Raw genomic sequence first — 15,603 nt, 5'->3', positions numbered from 1 at the left:
TAACCTTGCTTCATCTTATATCGAGCTGGAAGGGTTTAAACTTGGCTCCAATAGTGCTGCATCGCGGACACGTCGGCACCCGACCGCGGTTGTGCTCACTGACAAGTACATCGACACACTCTTGACAAAGGCCGCAAATGCATTCGGAACATGCATAACTGTCGCGCAATATGGAAAGTTTCCGACATGCAGCGCAGTATATTTGCACAGGGAAAAGAGAGCTAGGAGAAGAATCAGATAGCCCCTGGGAGGGCATATGGAAAGTTTGACCGGACATGGCTGATTCAATGGATGACTCCACGGAAGGGAAAGGCTGGAGATCCGACATATCAGGCGGCGGAGGCGTCAAGGCGTTGTTCAATGGTGATGCGGTGTATGACTGAAGTTGTGAAGCAAAGTTGAAGGGAGGTAGAGAGGTTCGGTTGTTCATCATGTGAGGAGATTGATTTGGCGATTGTGGGACCTGTTCATGTTAGACGAGATGGGATACTAGAGTGTGATACCAACCGGTGTAAGATCTCGACTATCCTCTTCTGTGGCCGAAGCTGCAGCGTCAATCAAGTCTTCCCATCGTTTACCCATGATGGCCGCAGCTGTTGCCGGCTCGGCTGAGTAAGCTTTCCTGTCGTAGCTTAGCCTGCGGGAGTAGTCCTTTGACTTCTGCCGCTCATGCTTTCCCCTACGAGCATTCTGACCTATAGATGACTTGCGAGGTCTGTTCGGTTTGAGAGAGTGAACGCCTGGTGGCAGTGTTGAGGAGCGCCCGGGGGGCGAGCGTGCGAGAGAGGAAGGAAGCAACTCTTGTTGTATAGAATTGGACGTATAGTAAGGTTCCTCGGCATTGACATGTTGCTCTATGGTGGTAGGAGCGAATCGTGCGCGAGGTCTGTAGTTCTTCGAGTCCGGGTCGGATGCTGCGTCCTGTTCACAGCAGTTGTTAGCTCGGTCTTATGCAGGGAAGCTGCAGAGCGGCTTCATACCGGATCTGAGTCCCAGTCGTACTCGGCACGATGGTTGTGTAACGAGGCCAGGGCAGCTGCAGCGGTTGCAGCGGGTAGGAGCGATGGCCGTCGCATCTCATCCGATGTGCGAATGTTATTGGTACCGAAGTCGGTCTCGAAGAAGGAGTTATGTTCGTTTCCGCCATAATCGTACGTCTGCTGGGGTGCTGCTGAGGTCGTTGCGGGTGGTGGTGGGGGTCGTTCTTGTGGTGGTGTGTTCACCATCAACATGAAGCTCTCCTACAAGTAGGAATGCCGCGTCAGCAAAAGGTTTGCACGGTCTTGAGCAGGGACAAGCTTACCTCGGTTGCCGGTAACTTGGAGATATAATGCTCCGGGTGGGCACGGCGGATGTGCTCTTGCATGGACCGAAAGCGCTTCTCCTACGCATGGCGTGTTAGTCTGCACCTGAGAGCTCTGGGAGCTCTGGAAGCTCTGGAAGCTTGCCATAACATGAAAGAACGATGGTGAGGACTTACGCCAGTGCAGCGCTTGCGACAGGCGGAGCTGTCATGGTTGCGCAGCGGGCAGACAACGACATTGTTCTCGTCGCTGACGGAGAAGGAGCTCGTCAGCGGTGCTGCGCGCGAGGGAGGCATGGCTGCAAGCATCAATGGCAGAAGCTTCCCAACGAAGCAATGGCACGCGAAAAAGCTGGGCGCTAGGACAGAGAAGCTCTACCAGAGCTTGCGCAGCTTGGGGAGAGGGTTACAGTGTCGGTAGAGGCTGGTGTGGTGACTACGGCGGGTTGACGAGGAAGCTCTGGGCTGAAGTTGCTGCTACTGCGGATAGACGTAACTGAATGCGGGGCAGCTGGGAACAGCGGCGGGGCTGGAGAGAAAGTGATCAAGTAGTGGCTGTGTTCAAGAATCACGATTGAACCATGGAAGAAGAAGCAATGCGAGTGCACTGCTGCCGTCAGAGGAGAGCTGTATCGCCACAACCAGCTCGAGCGGATGAGCGATCAGACGGCTGCCCTGGAGCTGAGGCGAAGAAGATAGCTTGGAGCTCTTCGTGCTGCCCAATGACCTACCGCTTGAATGGGGATTTGTGCGCTCCAATCAGACGTAGCCGTGATCAAGGCGACTCATAATCAGCTAGACGGCGCAGAAGCCTTCTCACAGCTCAAGTCCCGTGCATGCAAGAAATTTTGACCAATGCGAACTATTGCTCGGACTCTTCAGCAGCACATCGGCTACGGCGCCATGAAGATTTTTGCTCTTCGAATGCCGAGCTAGATCCAGTTTCGGCCGGCAGGACCAGGAAAGTGCTGCACTTGGTTACAGGGAGCTGCATCTACCACATTTCCGGCGGCGAGCTTTGGGTCGAGGATACGGTGGTGGGAAGCGTCAAGGAAGACGGGAAGGAGGAACGAACAAGACACACGCAGCACGCGACGACGAGCTTTTGACGCGCCGGGGGTGGCAATTGTTGAGTGACAGGAGCACTGTCTTGCTATCGCTTTCCAAACGCGTCACATGCGTCTCGTCTGCACCTGCTGTTTCCCCCTGGTGCTCGTCTGCACCTAACCACGCTCGCGTCAACCTTCCAAAGCATTTGCTTCTGCGGCCGTTCCAAGGCGATGGCGCACACCCATAATCATCATGGACAAGGGCATCACAGACTGACACGGCATCGCCGTACCTTGTTGCCTCGTCTCCCTCTCCTCACATGTCTTACGTTGCCGTTGCATCGTCGTGCGCTTTGCCGACATTGTCTTGCACTTGTCTTCCGCTAGCATGGCACTCTCTGTCGAGTCGTTGAATGGAGACACTTCCTTTCTCCTTACCTTTGATCCACCCGCAGCCCCACTATCGTCACCAGGGTTATTCCCAGGCTCCTTCACGATTCTGGTTGACCGTAAGTCTTTGAGGATCGCGTCTTCGATCGTGCCTGAGATGACAGTCTGTAAATACGTGCTAATCTATTTTCTGGATAGCTTGGCTGTCAGGGCCGTCAATCATCCTAAACTCCATCTTCTCGCATTCTGAGCAAAGAGCAAAACCTTCCATATCGAGCCTCAAAGACCTTGACCGCGAACCCGACCTCGTGCTTATATCTCAAGACAAGCCGGACCACTGCCATGAAGCCACATTGCGCCAACTTCCACCAGATTCGGAGACGACTATTCTAGCCATCCCATCTGCAGCCAGAAAGATTCGGTCGTGGAAACACTTCCGTCCCAACCTTGTACATGCTCTACCAAAATACGTCGAGGGCGATGGTCGGTCTATACACCGCGTAGTAATATCGCCACCGTCTCCTCGAGGGACGTGTGGTGAGATAACCGTGACTTGGATTCCAGCGAAACGAGACCTATCCAAAGTACACCACGCCATTGGAATAACATATCGGCCACCGTGTACTGTGCTCTCATCGCTTAGTCCAATGCACTATATCGACCTGCCCATGAGCCCGCCCCCCTCACCAGGATCCCCTATGACCATTGCCTCGTCCCCTCGTACAATAGTGCCGTCGCCGTACAATGATCGTGAGAAGACCTTGTCCGTCATCTATTCGCCTCACGGTGTGTCATACGACGTGATTCGTCCCTACGCAAGCTCGTACCTTGTCTCGGAATCCGCCCTTCCACTCACAGCGCTTCTGCATTCTTTCGACTGCGTAGAGAACCCTTGGTGGCTGGGAGGCAACATATCTGCTGGAAGTCCCGGTGGTACTGAGATTGCCAAGAGTCTTTATGCCAAAGCATGGATCTCTGCCCACGATGCAGACAAGGACAATCGAGGCTGGGCAGTCAAGTTGACACAGATTGCACAACACGCAGTCGATGAAGTGAAGAAGATGATGGAAGAAGGTGTTGCCAGGAAGAAACTGCCCAACACCGAGATCATAACACTGGGTTCAGGAGAGAAACATCGGATCGCTGTCGGATGAAGATGGCGCCATTATCAAAAGCCCGAGGCTACTGCTTGTCTAGCTTGTCCGGCCAATACACGACCGGCCACCACCGAGGAAGGTGTTAAGGGAGATTGCCATATTGGATCACATTTGAGACACATATTGTAATGCTGAGGTCCGGGCTCACCAGAGTCGCATGGTCGAGCGTTGAAAGCGATGGTGAGTTTGTGCTTGGGATTCTTGAAAGCAGCATGGTAGGGGAGCGGAAGAAGGCTAGTGTCGCGAGCGCAGGTGCCATTGGGTGCGCGATAGTCAACACAGATGCACTGAGGAGAACGTGTCATAGCAGTGTAGATCTGTACATGGCCAGCTGTGTGGGGGGATATGTGTACGATGCGGAGCACTGCATGCTTGAGGTAGTTGCTACGCGATGTACTGCCATGTTGGGCGGACGAAAACAAGGCTGGGCTAGAGAGGAGATTTGGCAGTGGAGCAGGGGCTAGATAGTGCCGGCTATGGACGAGTGGGCAAAGTGCGGCGCAGGGCAAAGGCCGGCTCGCACTCTCCGTTGTCCGGTGCGCGACAACGTGGGCTGCATGGATAAGCATTGGATAGCAATAGCATGGTGCAGCTTGGGAGTGGAAAATAGCCCTCTCCTTTGCAACGGTGTCAGAGCGGTTAAGAATAGGCCTGTTTGAGAGCCACAGCATGACGCCGTCCCGGGCTGCTGGGACTATTGGTGTGGCTGAGGGGATGCATGTCGACTGTTCTTAATCCAGACGCGCAATCTCCCTCGACGGACTCGCGGAACGAGCAAACGAGGTGCGTACATGGCATTGAGGCGGCTTGAAGGGTGTGAAAAGTAACAGAGAGAAGTGGCGAGTGGACTGGAGCAGCTCCGAGTGCATACAAACTGTCGTGATTCACAGCACATCGGGCCCTTGTGCTGCTGCTTCTGGTGGCTTCGCAGCGTGCAATAAGGCACGATCCACCTGCCAAGGCTAGCGCAAGACGGAAGTCGGATCGCGGCGAGCGAAGGGCTGACGAGCGCAGTGCCAACTATTCGCACGAGCATCACCAGCTTCGACTCCTGGCTGCTGCAGACTACACACCACGCCCATTCTTGCGCCCGCCCTTCTTGTTACCACGACCCCATTGATTGAGCGCCTGCCGTCCCCGTCTCTCCTCCACCGTCCGCTCTGCTCTGGTAGTCTCTGACGGCGCTGCGCTACGCTACGCAATCCCCCGGACGACGCCCAACCCGACCTTCACAAGCCACACACACACCTACCTCTCACACACACTGGCTTCCCACGCTTCCTCGCCGACCCCTCCTCCGCAGCGCTCGGGGAAGGCTGCCTCTTTGATGAGCGTAACCATCCATGAGTCGCAGATGATGCCCTCGTATGGCGCCGAAGCAACCGACCGCCCATCCTTTGCCCATGCACAAACAACATCCACGCCGCCCGCGCGCACCCCCTCGGACCGCTCGTCTCCCAATGGCAGTGCTGCGGCCATGAACGGGAAGCTATCCAACGGCCGCCCGACCAGGCCCGCGAGCATCGACAAGCGCCTGTCGCAGGAAGAAGGGCGCCATGGCCGGAGTAGGGGAGACGCCATCGACGCCGACAGCTTCAACAACAACAACCGCTCGCCCGACATGCACCGGCTGTCCAGCGAGCGCCCGAGCAGGGACGATGGCTACTTTGCCTCGATCCATAGCAGCAAGACCAAGGACCGCCTCTGTGGCAGCACCACGCACGTCGAACTCGGCCAGATAGATGCCCTCGATGGCACAAAAGAAGCAAGCAAGGACTTCTACGTGCCGCATGTCGGCTCCATGTCCAACTCTACCACATCGCCCTCGCCCCAGCCCCAGCCCGACGAGGCCGCATCGAGCCTGCAGGTACCGACCCAGCCGCATCGCGTCTCCTCCCCACCAGCTTTCAACCACAACAACCCCAACTCTTCGCAGCCACCCCACCGCCTACAGCAACGTCACACCCTCGAGGTCCCCAAGCTGCAGACATCGCGCGCCCGCGACACCCAGAACAACACTGACGACGTCATCAGCGCAAGCGGGAGGTTCTCGCCCTCTACGCCGCACCGTCGGAGAGGCTCCATGTCGCTTGTGCGTAGGACCACACGCTCCGTCAACTCAGACATGCCTCCTGACGAGGTGCCCCAGGACGATGAGGCCGCGCGATGGGCTGAACACATACGACAGAAGAGAGCCAGCAAGAGGAAGCGCAAGGAGGACGAGGACGAGGACCGCGTCGTAGTAGGCACCAAGGTGGACCAGAATCACGTCAACTGGGTCACTGCCTACAACATGCTGACGGGTATTCGCTTCACCGTCTCGCGAACCAACGCCAAGATGGACCGAGATCTTACCGATGCTGACTTTGACGCGAAGCACAAGTTTTCGTTTGACATGTACGTGCCGGCTGTTTTTCCTTATAACATCACGGATTTGTTCGAGTTCACCTTCACTTCGTCTGCCAGACCTGTGTTCTCTGCTCATTCGCCCAATGCTAACATTTCCACAGAACTGGCAACGAGCTTACTCCTTCCGCCAAGTACGACTTCAAGTTCAAGGACTATGCGCCATGGGTCTTCCGCCATCTCCGCACTACCTTCAAGCTCGACCCTGCCGATTACCTTGTCTCGTTGACAAGTAAATACATTCTTTCCGAGCTCGGCTCTCCAGGCAAGAGCGGCAGCTTTTTCTATTTCTCTCGCGACTACAAGTACATCATCAAGACTATCCATCACGCTGAACACAAATTCCTGCGCAAGATTCTCAAAGACTACTACAACCACGTACAAGAGAACCCCAACACCCTTCTTTCCCAGTTCTACGGCCTGCATCGCGTAAAGATACCCTATGGACGTAAGATCCATTTCGTCGTCATGAACAACCTGTTCCCTCCGCATCGAGATATCCACCGCACATTTGATTTGAAGGGCTCGACGATTGGGCGAGACTTCAAGGAGGATAATCTGGCGACCAACCCTCGCGCAACTCTAAAGGACCTGAATTGGTTACGCAGAAATCAGCATCTCGAGTTAGGACCATCGAAGAAAAAGATGTTTATCGAGCAGATGCAGAGGGATGTCAAGTTGCTGCAGCGCTTGCACATCATGGACTACTCACTTCTCATTGGTATCCACGACTTGGAGAAGGGTAATGAGGAGAATCTGAGAGACAAAACACTCAAGGTCTTCTCACCAGGTGGGGAGGAGGCACCAGAGCCACAGCCGAATCAGCTCATGCGTACACCTTCAAAACTAGAGAGTGCTCGGAAAGCAAGGGAACTGAGGCAGATGGTCAAGACCCAGAAGCCAGTGCCAATGGGTCAGACCTCCAGCAAGATGCCGGATGAGTTGGAAGACCCTAACCGGAACTTCTACTTCTACTCCGATGATGGCGGTTTCCGGGCTACTCATGAAGACAACGCTCCTGGAGAGGAGATCTACTACCTTGGCATCATCGACTGTCTGACACACGTAAGTCTCCAACATAATTGATGCGCATGTTGTAACATACTAACTTCACTTCAGTACTCGTTCATTAAACGCATGGAACACTTTTTCAAAGGCATCGCTAATACCGAGTCACAAATATCTGCCATACCCCCCGAACGATACGGTGATCGATTCATCAAGTTCATCAGCGGCGTCACCAAAACCAAAGAAGCGGCCGATCGCGAGAAGATGGAAGAGGCCACTAACGATCTCACCGAACTATCGCTGGACGGTCTCAACCGATCATCGACCGACCGCGTTGTAGAGAAGGCAGAGCACCAAGCTGAACGCTCGCGACGACAAGGTCATGGCGAGGAGAATGTACCGAATCTGCACATGAGGGCAGTACGTAGTCCGTCCGCGGAAAGAGGAGAGATTGGGACCACTCTTCCTGTAGTCGAGGAGGCTGGCGAGTCTTCGAGTGTTGGTGGGCATAGCAATCGGAGCGCCTCAGATGGTGCCCATGCTATAACTACAAGCAACAATGAGGCCTCGCCGCCTCCGCCACTCACAGGAGCACCCTATCTTGGCCCCCCGCGCCTTGAGTCCAGAGCTAGGTCAACGTCCAGGGAAAGGGATCATTCACAGGGTAGGCCACCACCAACACCACCGAAAGACTCGGGCACCGCAAGTAGCGATGGTCGGCCACCCACACCAGCAAAGGATTCCGAGTACATGTCTAATAGGCACTCTGGGCCGCCCACACCACCGAAAGAGGACAAGAGAGGAGGGATACCCAGAGCCTCTCTGGACAAGGACCTACCACGAACACCATTAGAAACCACCATCAGGGTTACCTAAGCTCGCCAATGGAATCTTGTCCAAGTTCGCCATCATGTCACACCTTTTCATACAATGCTTTTTGCATACCGCCTGGTCAAGTGCCAGGCTTTTCCTTTGTCGCTCCCCTGCGTCGCGAATGCATGATACCATGAGCCGCCGCCCGTTTCTATAGGGCGTCGATTCGCCCCTGCTTTTTCCTTTGTTCACCTTTTTTTTCATTTCTTGTCTCTGTTTGGAGCTATGTAGCTTTTCTTCCCTTATTGTTGGATCACGGAATTGGAACGGACGGCCTGTGTAGTACATTTCTTTCTCGTTTTGTCTCTGTCTCTATCGAACTCGTGGTGTCGGTGAACAGGAGTTGGTCGCCGCCCCTTGTTCATGTAGAATAGCTTCCGGTCGATTGGTGGAAGGAGGTGATAATAGCAGTTAGTGTTTGCTGACAGATATTGTTGACGTTGGCAGAAGAGCCGTGGTTGGGAAAAGAAGAAGCGGTTATGCCGTTGGCAAGAGATGGATTGGAGGGCTTGGTCGTACATCTAGTAGATAGAGACGAAAGAAATTACAATTGCATATAATAAACATAACCTCCTCTCCAGTCCGTTCTGATCACATGCTGGGAAGATGATGACACAAGTCAAGAGAGTCTTGAATTCCAACGCATGGTATTTCTCTGTCTACTTTGAATCGACACTCAACCTTTAAAGCGGGCAGGAGAGGGTTAGGATGATTGGCCAACATTTCTTGCCATCACATACAAGTGCGTATCGCACAATGTAATCACATTTAAACCTTGAGTTCAACGAAGAGTAATTCCCAAATGATGCGGTCCCGAGAAGCAATGAAGAAGCAGGCGACACAGATGTGTTCACGTAGTGTCATGCATTAACAGAGTTACGACGGTACACGCCTCTGCAACGCTCATAACTAGAAGGCCTAGTCTATCTAGTAGCACAATGCCCCATCTCTCTCGCGCATTAAGTTTTCTCCTCACAACTAAGCAGCGAATTCGCTTACTTATAGAAGTCGAACTTGTCAGCCTCAGCTGCACCCTTGACCTGGCTCGTGTATGCTTCCTCCAAATCGCTCTGGATGATGTTGTACCTGTTCTTGCGGACGGCTCTCAGACCTGCTTCCTGCATAATGGCCGCGATAATGGCACCGGAGAGGGGGTCGTTGCGGACAATCAAGCTGTCGAGATCTACTTCAGGCGACAAGCTCATCTTTCCGGCAATGGTGGAGAAAATAAGACGACGCTCACGGCGGTCACGTAGCGAAGGGAACTCAATCTTCCTGTCGAGACGACCGGGTCGGAGTAGCGCAGGGTCGAGGGTATCCGCACGATTCGTTGCCATGATGACCTTGACGTTGGATGTCTGGTCGAAACCGTCCATTTGGTTGAGTAGCTCGAGCAAAATACGTTGAACTTCTCGGTCGGCACCCGTCTGCGCATCAAAACGTTTGGTAGCAATAGCGTCGATCTCGTCAATGAAGATGATGGATGGTGAGTTCTCGCGCGCCATCCTGAACACGTCACGAACCATACGTGGACCCTCACCCAGATACTTCTGCACAAACTCGGAGCCGACGACGCGGATAAAGGATGCTGTGGTGCTGTTTGCTACAGCCTTGACCAACATAGTCTTTCCCGTACCCGGAGGTCCATACAACAGTACACCGCGTGGTGGATCGATACCGATCTGCTTGTAGAGGTCGAAGTGTGTGAGGGGCAATTCGACAGCTTCCCGAATCTCCTGCTTCTGCATATCCAGGCCTCCGACGTCGGCATACGTGATGTCGGGCTTCTCATCTTGGCCAAGCATGGCAATCGACGAGTCAGCCTCTGGTGGTAGGATGTCGACGAGGGCATTTGAGTGGCGGTGCAGCGCAACAGATGAGGATGGTTTGAGGAGTTCGCGATCGAGGGTGGAGAGGATACGGACGACGTAGTTGGAGCCGGTTGACGATTGTACGATGCCGGTGCTATGTGCGTCAGTGCTATGACGCAAGTGCTATATTTGTGTTAAGCTTACTTCTGGTCGATGGCCTCCATGAACTGCCCTATCACGAGCGGTACACTCTGAATACGCTTGATCTCTTCCTGTGCTCTCACCAACTCTCTCTTCAAACTCCGCTGCTCATCTTTGATGTACTCTTCCTGCAGATGAATGTACCTGTTACTGTTAGCCACCTGTGTTCCAACGTGTCTAAATGCCACATACTCCAGTTGCCGTTGCAGCTTCTTGAAGGTCGAGTAGTCATCATTTCCCTCTGTGGAGAAGCCCTCGAGGGTATCAAAGTTCGGTATCGATGAAGGGAGCTGCTTCTTGTGCGGCGGGACGGTGTTGGCCGGGTTCTCGACGGCGGTGTCAGCCATGGTGATGGTGGCTGTTGGCTGTTGATCTGGGTACGAGTTGGTTGTGGATTTCCAACAGCGAGAGACGGCGAGGGTCGGTGGTGATTGTTGTTAGCGTGTTGTTTGTGAGGCAGTACTTATCTGTCGCAATGTTGATGAAGCTCATGGGAGGCGCGACCGGGCAATGCGAGACGCTAACGCCGATATCACGTGAATGTGACGATCACTCAAGCACCTTCGCTGGGAAGCACATCTTAGACAGCATCTACTGCGACGTGTTGAAAAAAAGAAATTCACGATGCTATGGTCACGCGCTAAATGCCCGATATGTTATCAGGTGACGAATTGGAAATCACGAATCATCTAAATGGAGCGCAAGTACGCGCCCCCAAATGCTGTCGGGCTTTGTCACACAGGCCTAGTTGAATGGTTGTAGACCCTTGCTCACTACTTGAGATAGCCAGACTGTGTATGCATGAGGGGTAGTAACCTGCTCGCCGTGAGAAGTTACCTTTTAAGTGGAAGAAGATGTGGAGTACAAAGAAGGCCCAAAACCCTAGTTTTACCCACCCCTTGGAGTAGTAAATCCCGCGGCGGTTTACAACAACGTCGACTTTGTATTTGGCACGCAGGAAGCCATGCATGGATTTGTAGGTCTACCGAGGCATTGAATTGATGGAACAGAACACGAGCCTCCTTACAGACATGTATCATAACACATGCGCCGAATCTGACATGTACAACCCCAGTCATCGTGGCAGATTACCGGCGTGTGACGTGCCGATCACCAACGGGTGTACATGAGTAGATGCGAATTTACACCGTACTGTACTCGGCAAGAGAGAGGCCGGCTGCGCCAGGTTCGAGCAAGTTCGCTGGTGGGCTGGCTCTAGGGTGAGGGCGAGTTCAACGGTTGGCCGGGGTCTCGACGCAGAGTCAAGCGGTCTGGGGTGCCCACTCTCGACGCCCAGCTATGCGATAACAGCGCCATTACTGCAGGAACAAAGTGATGTAATAAGTGGAGAGACGAATGTTTCCGTGTCACGACGGCCAAACTGACCCGGAGAAATCAAATTGAGTTAGACTAGGCTTGTGAGTTGCCGGCAACGCAGGCACTCCACTGGCCTGTCGCGACGCGCGAACGCGTCTGCTGTTCCGGATGCGACTGTGCTTGTGTGTATGTTTTGGTGAGTTTGCTGTCGCTGCTGTCTGCGGCGACGTGCTTTTCAGTTTTCAAGTCGCGGACACTGCTTGGTCTCGTGATGCCCGACAAGGCTAGTAAGTAGAGGCTGGGAGGCTGCCAAGAAAACTGTTCCTTCCTCCGCTCTCAGCAACGCATAGTCCGCAAAGCGCGTCTGCGGTACGTGAAGTTATCGACCGCATTGGAAGCCACTCGTTTTCCGTCCTGCCCTGATGAGAAGATCATTTTAGCGTCGGTCTATTGTCGCGTGGTGTGTATTATCTCATCCTCCCTCCCTCCCTCTGTTGCGTGTCTGTTCTGGACCTCGTGCCAGTGCTGCTGCTAGAGTCGCGTCCATCTAAACATCAACATGCGTGCTGACCAAAGGCTAGCCAAGTCAAATCCAGGCACTCACGTACCCCCATCGCTCTCTCGCTCGTCTCTCCCTTTACGCGACTGTCCATTCCCTCTCCCCGCCCTTTTCAGCCATTCGCGGCAGTAGCGCACCATCATGGACTTCCAGTCTCCCCAAAACGGAATGTACGATCCCTCGAGCTTCATCGACCCGAGCGCCATCGCAAACCCCCAGATGAACGGCGCGCGCCCATACAACCCTATGCCGTCGGTGCCCCAGAAACGAGACTCCACTGGCGCTACCCTCTCGCTATCGCGCTCCCAGACACCTTCACAGCAAGCCCAATTCGGCTTCCAACACCAACAAGCCTTCACCAACACGCCTTCCCCTACTATGCAAAGCCAGCACTTTGCGCCTGGCCAAATGGGAGGCCAGCGGATGAATACTGCCTCGCCCGCGCAAAACCCCCATGCGCCGCAGATGTCCCCCATGAACTTCCAGGCCTCGCCCATGAACCAGGCCTTCAACGCTGCCAACTCGGGAAACCAGTTCCCAGTGCAGTCAGTCCAACTGTCGCAAAACCTACAGAGTCGCCAGCAAGAAGCGCAAAGACAATACGCGATGCGCCTGCAGCAGCAGCAGCAGTTGGGCAACCTTGCCGCGAGCAACATGGCCGCGCGCCAAGGACAACAACCGGGCGCGCAGATGCCCGGCGCAATGCAGAACCCTATGCAGCACCCAGGCATGCAGCAGAACATGATGCAAGCCCAAGGGCAAACACAGAATCCGCAATCACAATACAACCAGTTCATTAAGAATGTCCAGGCACTAATGACCCAGCACAATCGGCCCTTCAATCACCAGCCCCTCTGCGCTGGCCGTCCGACAAATCTCCAGAACCTTTACGCGGCTGTTATGCGCTTCAAGGGCCACCGATTTGTGACGCAGCAAAATGGATGGCCCAGGATCGCGCAGATGATGAGCATACATCCGCAACAGTTTCCTAATGCTCCCAACGAGTTGCGCCAGATATATGAACAATATCTGAGCCTCTACGAAACTGCTTACCTCCAAAGGCAACAGCAAATGCAGCAGAAAGGCATGCCTCCGCAAGGACAGATGGGACAGATGGGTCAAATGGGTCAAATGGGGCAGATGGGATCTATGGGTCAGCAGATGTCACCAACAAGACCGACTATGCCAGGACAACCAGCCAACGTTCCAGGACACCAGGAATATCTCCAGCAATTACAGAGATCGCAGGAGGCCATGAAGCAGCAACAGCAACAGCAGCAACAACGGCAATCGCTTCCGCCGGCCCAGCAGCCACATCAGCAACTCGAGCCATCCCCACATCCACACCAGTCGACACCTCTGCAGAGTAACGCAGCGCTTCCAAGCGTTAATGGCAACACACCACAGCCCGACGGAAACGCGCGGAAAAGCCTCAGCAGACAGCTGGAAGGGACTCCCACTCAGGGGCAAGAGTCTAGCCAGTCCCAGGCGTCACCGATGAAGCAGGAGGACAATGCCACCACCGACCCGGCGGCAGCTGCTGTAGAGGAGCCCGAGAAACGCAAGCCAGTAATCGAGCAAGATGATGGCACCCGGGTCTACCAACCCGCTTACCGTACGCAAGACACATGGGGAGGCCTCGACTTCGATTCAGACAATTTCAAGAACATGATCGACACGATTACAAACTACAAACCAAATGTGCCATTACTGCCGGAGATGGGTGTTATCGATGTTCGAGCTATCAACATGAGCATCAAATCGGGACTCCATGCGGAGGTGCGACTGGGGCTGGACACCCTCACGCGTATAACTTACGATAACACCGTACAATTCAATTTGTCGCACTGCGAAGATCTCACCGAGGTGTTGGTGGAGTACGCGGAAGATCAATTGGAAATACTAGGAAACGATAATCCCGAAGTCACTGATATTATCGATCTCACACCATACGAGGACGTTCTGCACCACTGTCGCGAGGAGGCTTCAGCACTACAAGAGCTCCCACAGGCTGGTTCGAAGGAGTACATGCTCGATCGTACTGCGGATCGATTGCTCGCAATCACTACCATTTTCCGAAACCTGTCCTTCCTGGAGGTCAACCACGACTCCCTGGTCAGTCCTCCTGTCATCAAATTCCTTGCAAACTTCATACGGCTTGTTGGGACCCGCGTACTATTACTACGATCGCATATCAACACCTTCGACTTCATGAAAGATGTCGTTACTTTCTTCTCTAACACCAGCGCCAAGGTTGTTTTACCCAACCGAGAAGATGCCTACGCTGTGTTGCATTTCCTATGCGCTTTTGCACCGGTTCCACGACCCGCTGAGCCTTTTAAGTTTACGCCTTTCAACCCGCAAATCCACCGCTATCTCCCCTCTGCTGTTGACAGTCTTGCAAAACTCCTTGCTCGCGACGATCCCAACAGGACATACTATAAGCAAATCTTCGTCAATGAGGCAACGTCCACCCCTGCATATGACCTTCTGACGCGTTCCTTCGCTCTTGCCATCTCCGTTGTGCCGGACCGCAACTACGTCGAAAACAAAATGTACCAGATGAAAGAGCCACGCCCCAAGGAAGTACGCATGTTCGAAGCGCGCGTTGCGGAGTCAAGAAAAGCATACCTTATGCAGGGCATGCTAGCTGCAGACATACTCGCTAGTTTAGCCCCAGGGCCTGAAACTGGCATCTGTCGTTCATGGCTTGAGTCAGAGGATGGTTGGGCGCATAGCCTACTGAAGTTTGCAATGTCGCTTTCGGCTACTGATGCAGCCATCCCGCACCCCCCACAACCGCCAAATCACCGCGGTCAGCGACCCATGGACCATGACCGGGAAGGCTTCCAGCTCATCGTCCACCGTGCGCTATCGACTCTGAAACGTTTAGGCGACAAATCGAAGGGTGGCGAGCCGCTGGTCAAGGGCGTGCAACAACCAAATGGGCACGTGAACCACGACGACGAAGAGGAATATGACGACGACGATATGGAGATCTTCAACTTCAACGGTAGCTCGTGGAAAGTCAAGGCGGATATACTACCTCGAAAGGAGACGTTGCTCGGCGCACTCTTGACCGCACAATTGGACGTGCGGAGCCTGAACCAGTTCTGCAAGATTGGCTATCTGGACGAATAATGGAACGTGTAGGATAAGCGGGATGGGCTGGGATGAGGTGTCTAGGCGAACATAGGATGTGTATAACGGCGGAGTGGAAACTGTTATCATTTTTGAGTGCTGTAGCATTGCGAGAGAGTTCACATGGTTTTGCTTCAGTCTTCTCGCCGTCTGTACCAAACTCTTTTTCATCTTCTTGTATAGACAATGTATGAGACTGTATGTGTAACACCATGTACAGTTTCACTCCCAAAGCCGTGTGCTCTGCTCCAATAATCTCCAGCAACAGTGAACATGAGAGGCAGAAGACTGTTTTTATTCTTCCATCTGGACCAAGGATGTTGTACAAATTACTATGCTTGGAAGAAGCAACAAGCAGGGCCACACAACTGGGTAGTCTGTACCCATG

The 15,603-nt window shown here is 53.8% G+C and overlaps 5 protein-coding genes across 5 annotated transcripts; 3 read left to right on the top strand and 2 right to left on the bottom strand.

Annotated features, from left to right (window-relative positions):
• Positions 1 to 10: 10 nt before the first annotated feature.
• Positions 11 to 1,600, bottom strand: GT037_000968 (uncharacterized protein; the record flags this gene model as incomplete). Its single annotated transcript, XM_038926015.1, has 5 exons — positions 11 to 463; positions 508 to 921; positions 981 to 1,241; positions 1,304 to 1,384; positions 1,481 to 1,600. 5 exons carry the CDS (start codon positions 1,598 to 1,600, stop codon positions 11 to 13), a joined length of 1,329 nt encoding a protein of 442 aa, XP_038791871.1.
• Positions 1,601 to 2,740: 1,140 nt separating this feature from the next.
• On the top strand, positions 2,741 to 3,896 carry GT037_000967 (uncharacterized protein; the record flags this gene model as incomplete). The annotated part of the gene is made up of 2 exons (XM_038926014.1): positions 2,741 to 2,861; positions 2,941 to 3,896. 2 exons carry the CDS (start codon positions 2,741 to 2,743, stop codon positions 3,894 to 3,896), a joined length of 1,077 nt encoding a protein of 358 aa, XP_038791870.1.
• A 1,360-nt stretch (positions 3,897 to 5,256) lies between these two features.
• On the top strand, positions 5,257 to 8,189 carry GT037_000966 (saicar synthase-like protein; the record flags this gene model as incomplete). The annotated part of the gene is made up of 3 exons (XM_038926013.1): positions 5,257 to 6,356; positions 6,410 to 7,370; positions 7,425 to 8,189. The coding sequence occupies 3 exons, from the start codon at positions 5,257 to 5,259 to the stop codon at positions 8,187 to 8,189; spliced, it is 2,826 nt and encodes a 941-aa protein (XP_038791869.1).
• A 992-nt stretch (positions 8,190 to 9,181) lies between these two features.
• Positions 9,182 to 10,545, bottom strand: GT037_000965 (26s protease regulatory subunit 6b; the record flags this gene model as incomplete). Its single annotated transcript, XM_038926012.1, has 3 exons — positions 9,182 to 10,151; positions 10,202 to 10,342; positions 10,391 to 10,545. The coding sequence occupies 3 exons, from the start codon at positions 10,543 to 10,545 to the stop codon at positions 9,182 to 9,184; spliced, it is 1,266 nt and encodes a 421-aa protein (XP_038791868.1).
• A 1,670-nt stretch (positions 10,546 to 12,215) lies between these two features.
• GT037_000964 (arid-like protein) lies at positions 12,216 to 15,215 on the top strand (the record flags this gene model as incomplete). The annotated part of the gene is made up of 1 exon (XM_038926011.1): positions 12,216 to 15,215. The coding sequence occupies one exon, from the start codon at positions 12,216 to 12,218 to the stop codon at positions 15,213 to 15,215; it is 3,000 nt and encodes a 999-aa protein (XP_038791867.1).
• Positions 15,216 to 15,603: the final 388 nt, after the last annotated feature.

Source organism: Alternaria burnsii (assembly GCF_013036055.1).
Source record: "Alternaria burnsii strain CBS107.38 chromosome Unknown 705, whole genome shotgun sequence".
Taxonomy (NCBI): domain Eukaryota; kingdom Fungi; phylum Ascomycota; class Dothideomycetes; order Pleosporales; family Pleosporaceae; genus Alternaria; species Alternaria burnsii.
The sequence above is the reverse complement of the archived record's forward strand: the minus strand, read 5'-3'. Positions and strand labels throughout refer to the sequence as shown.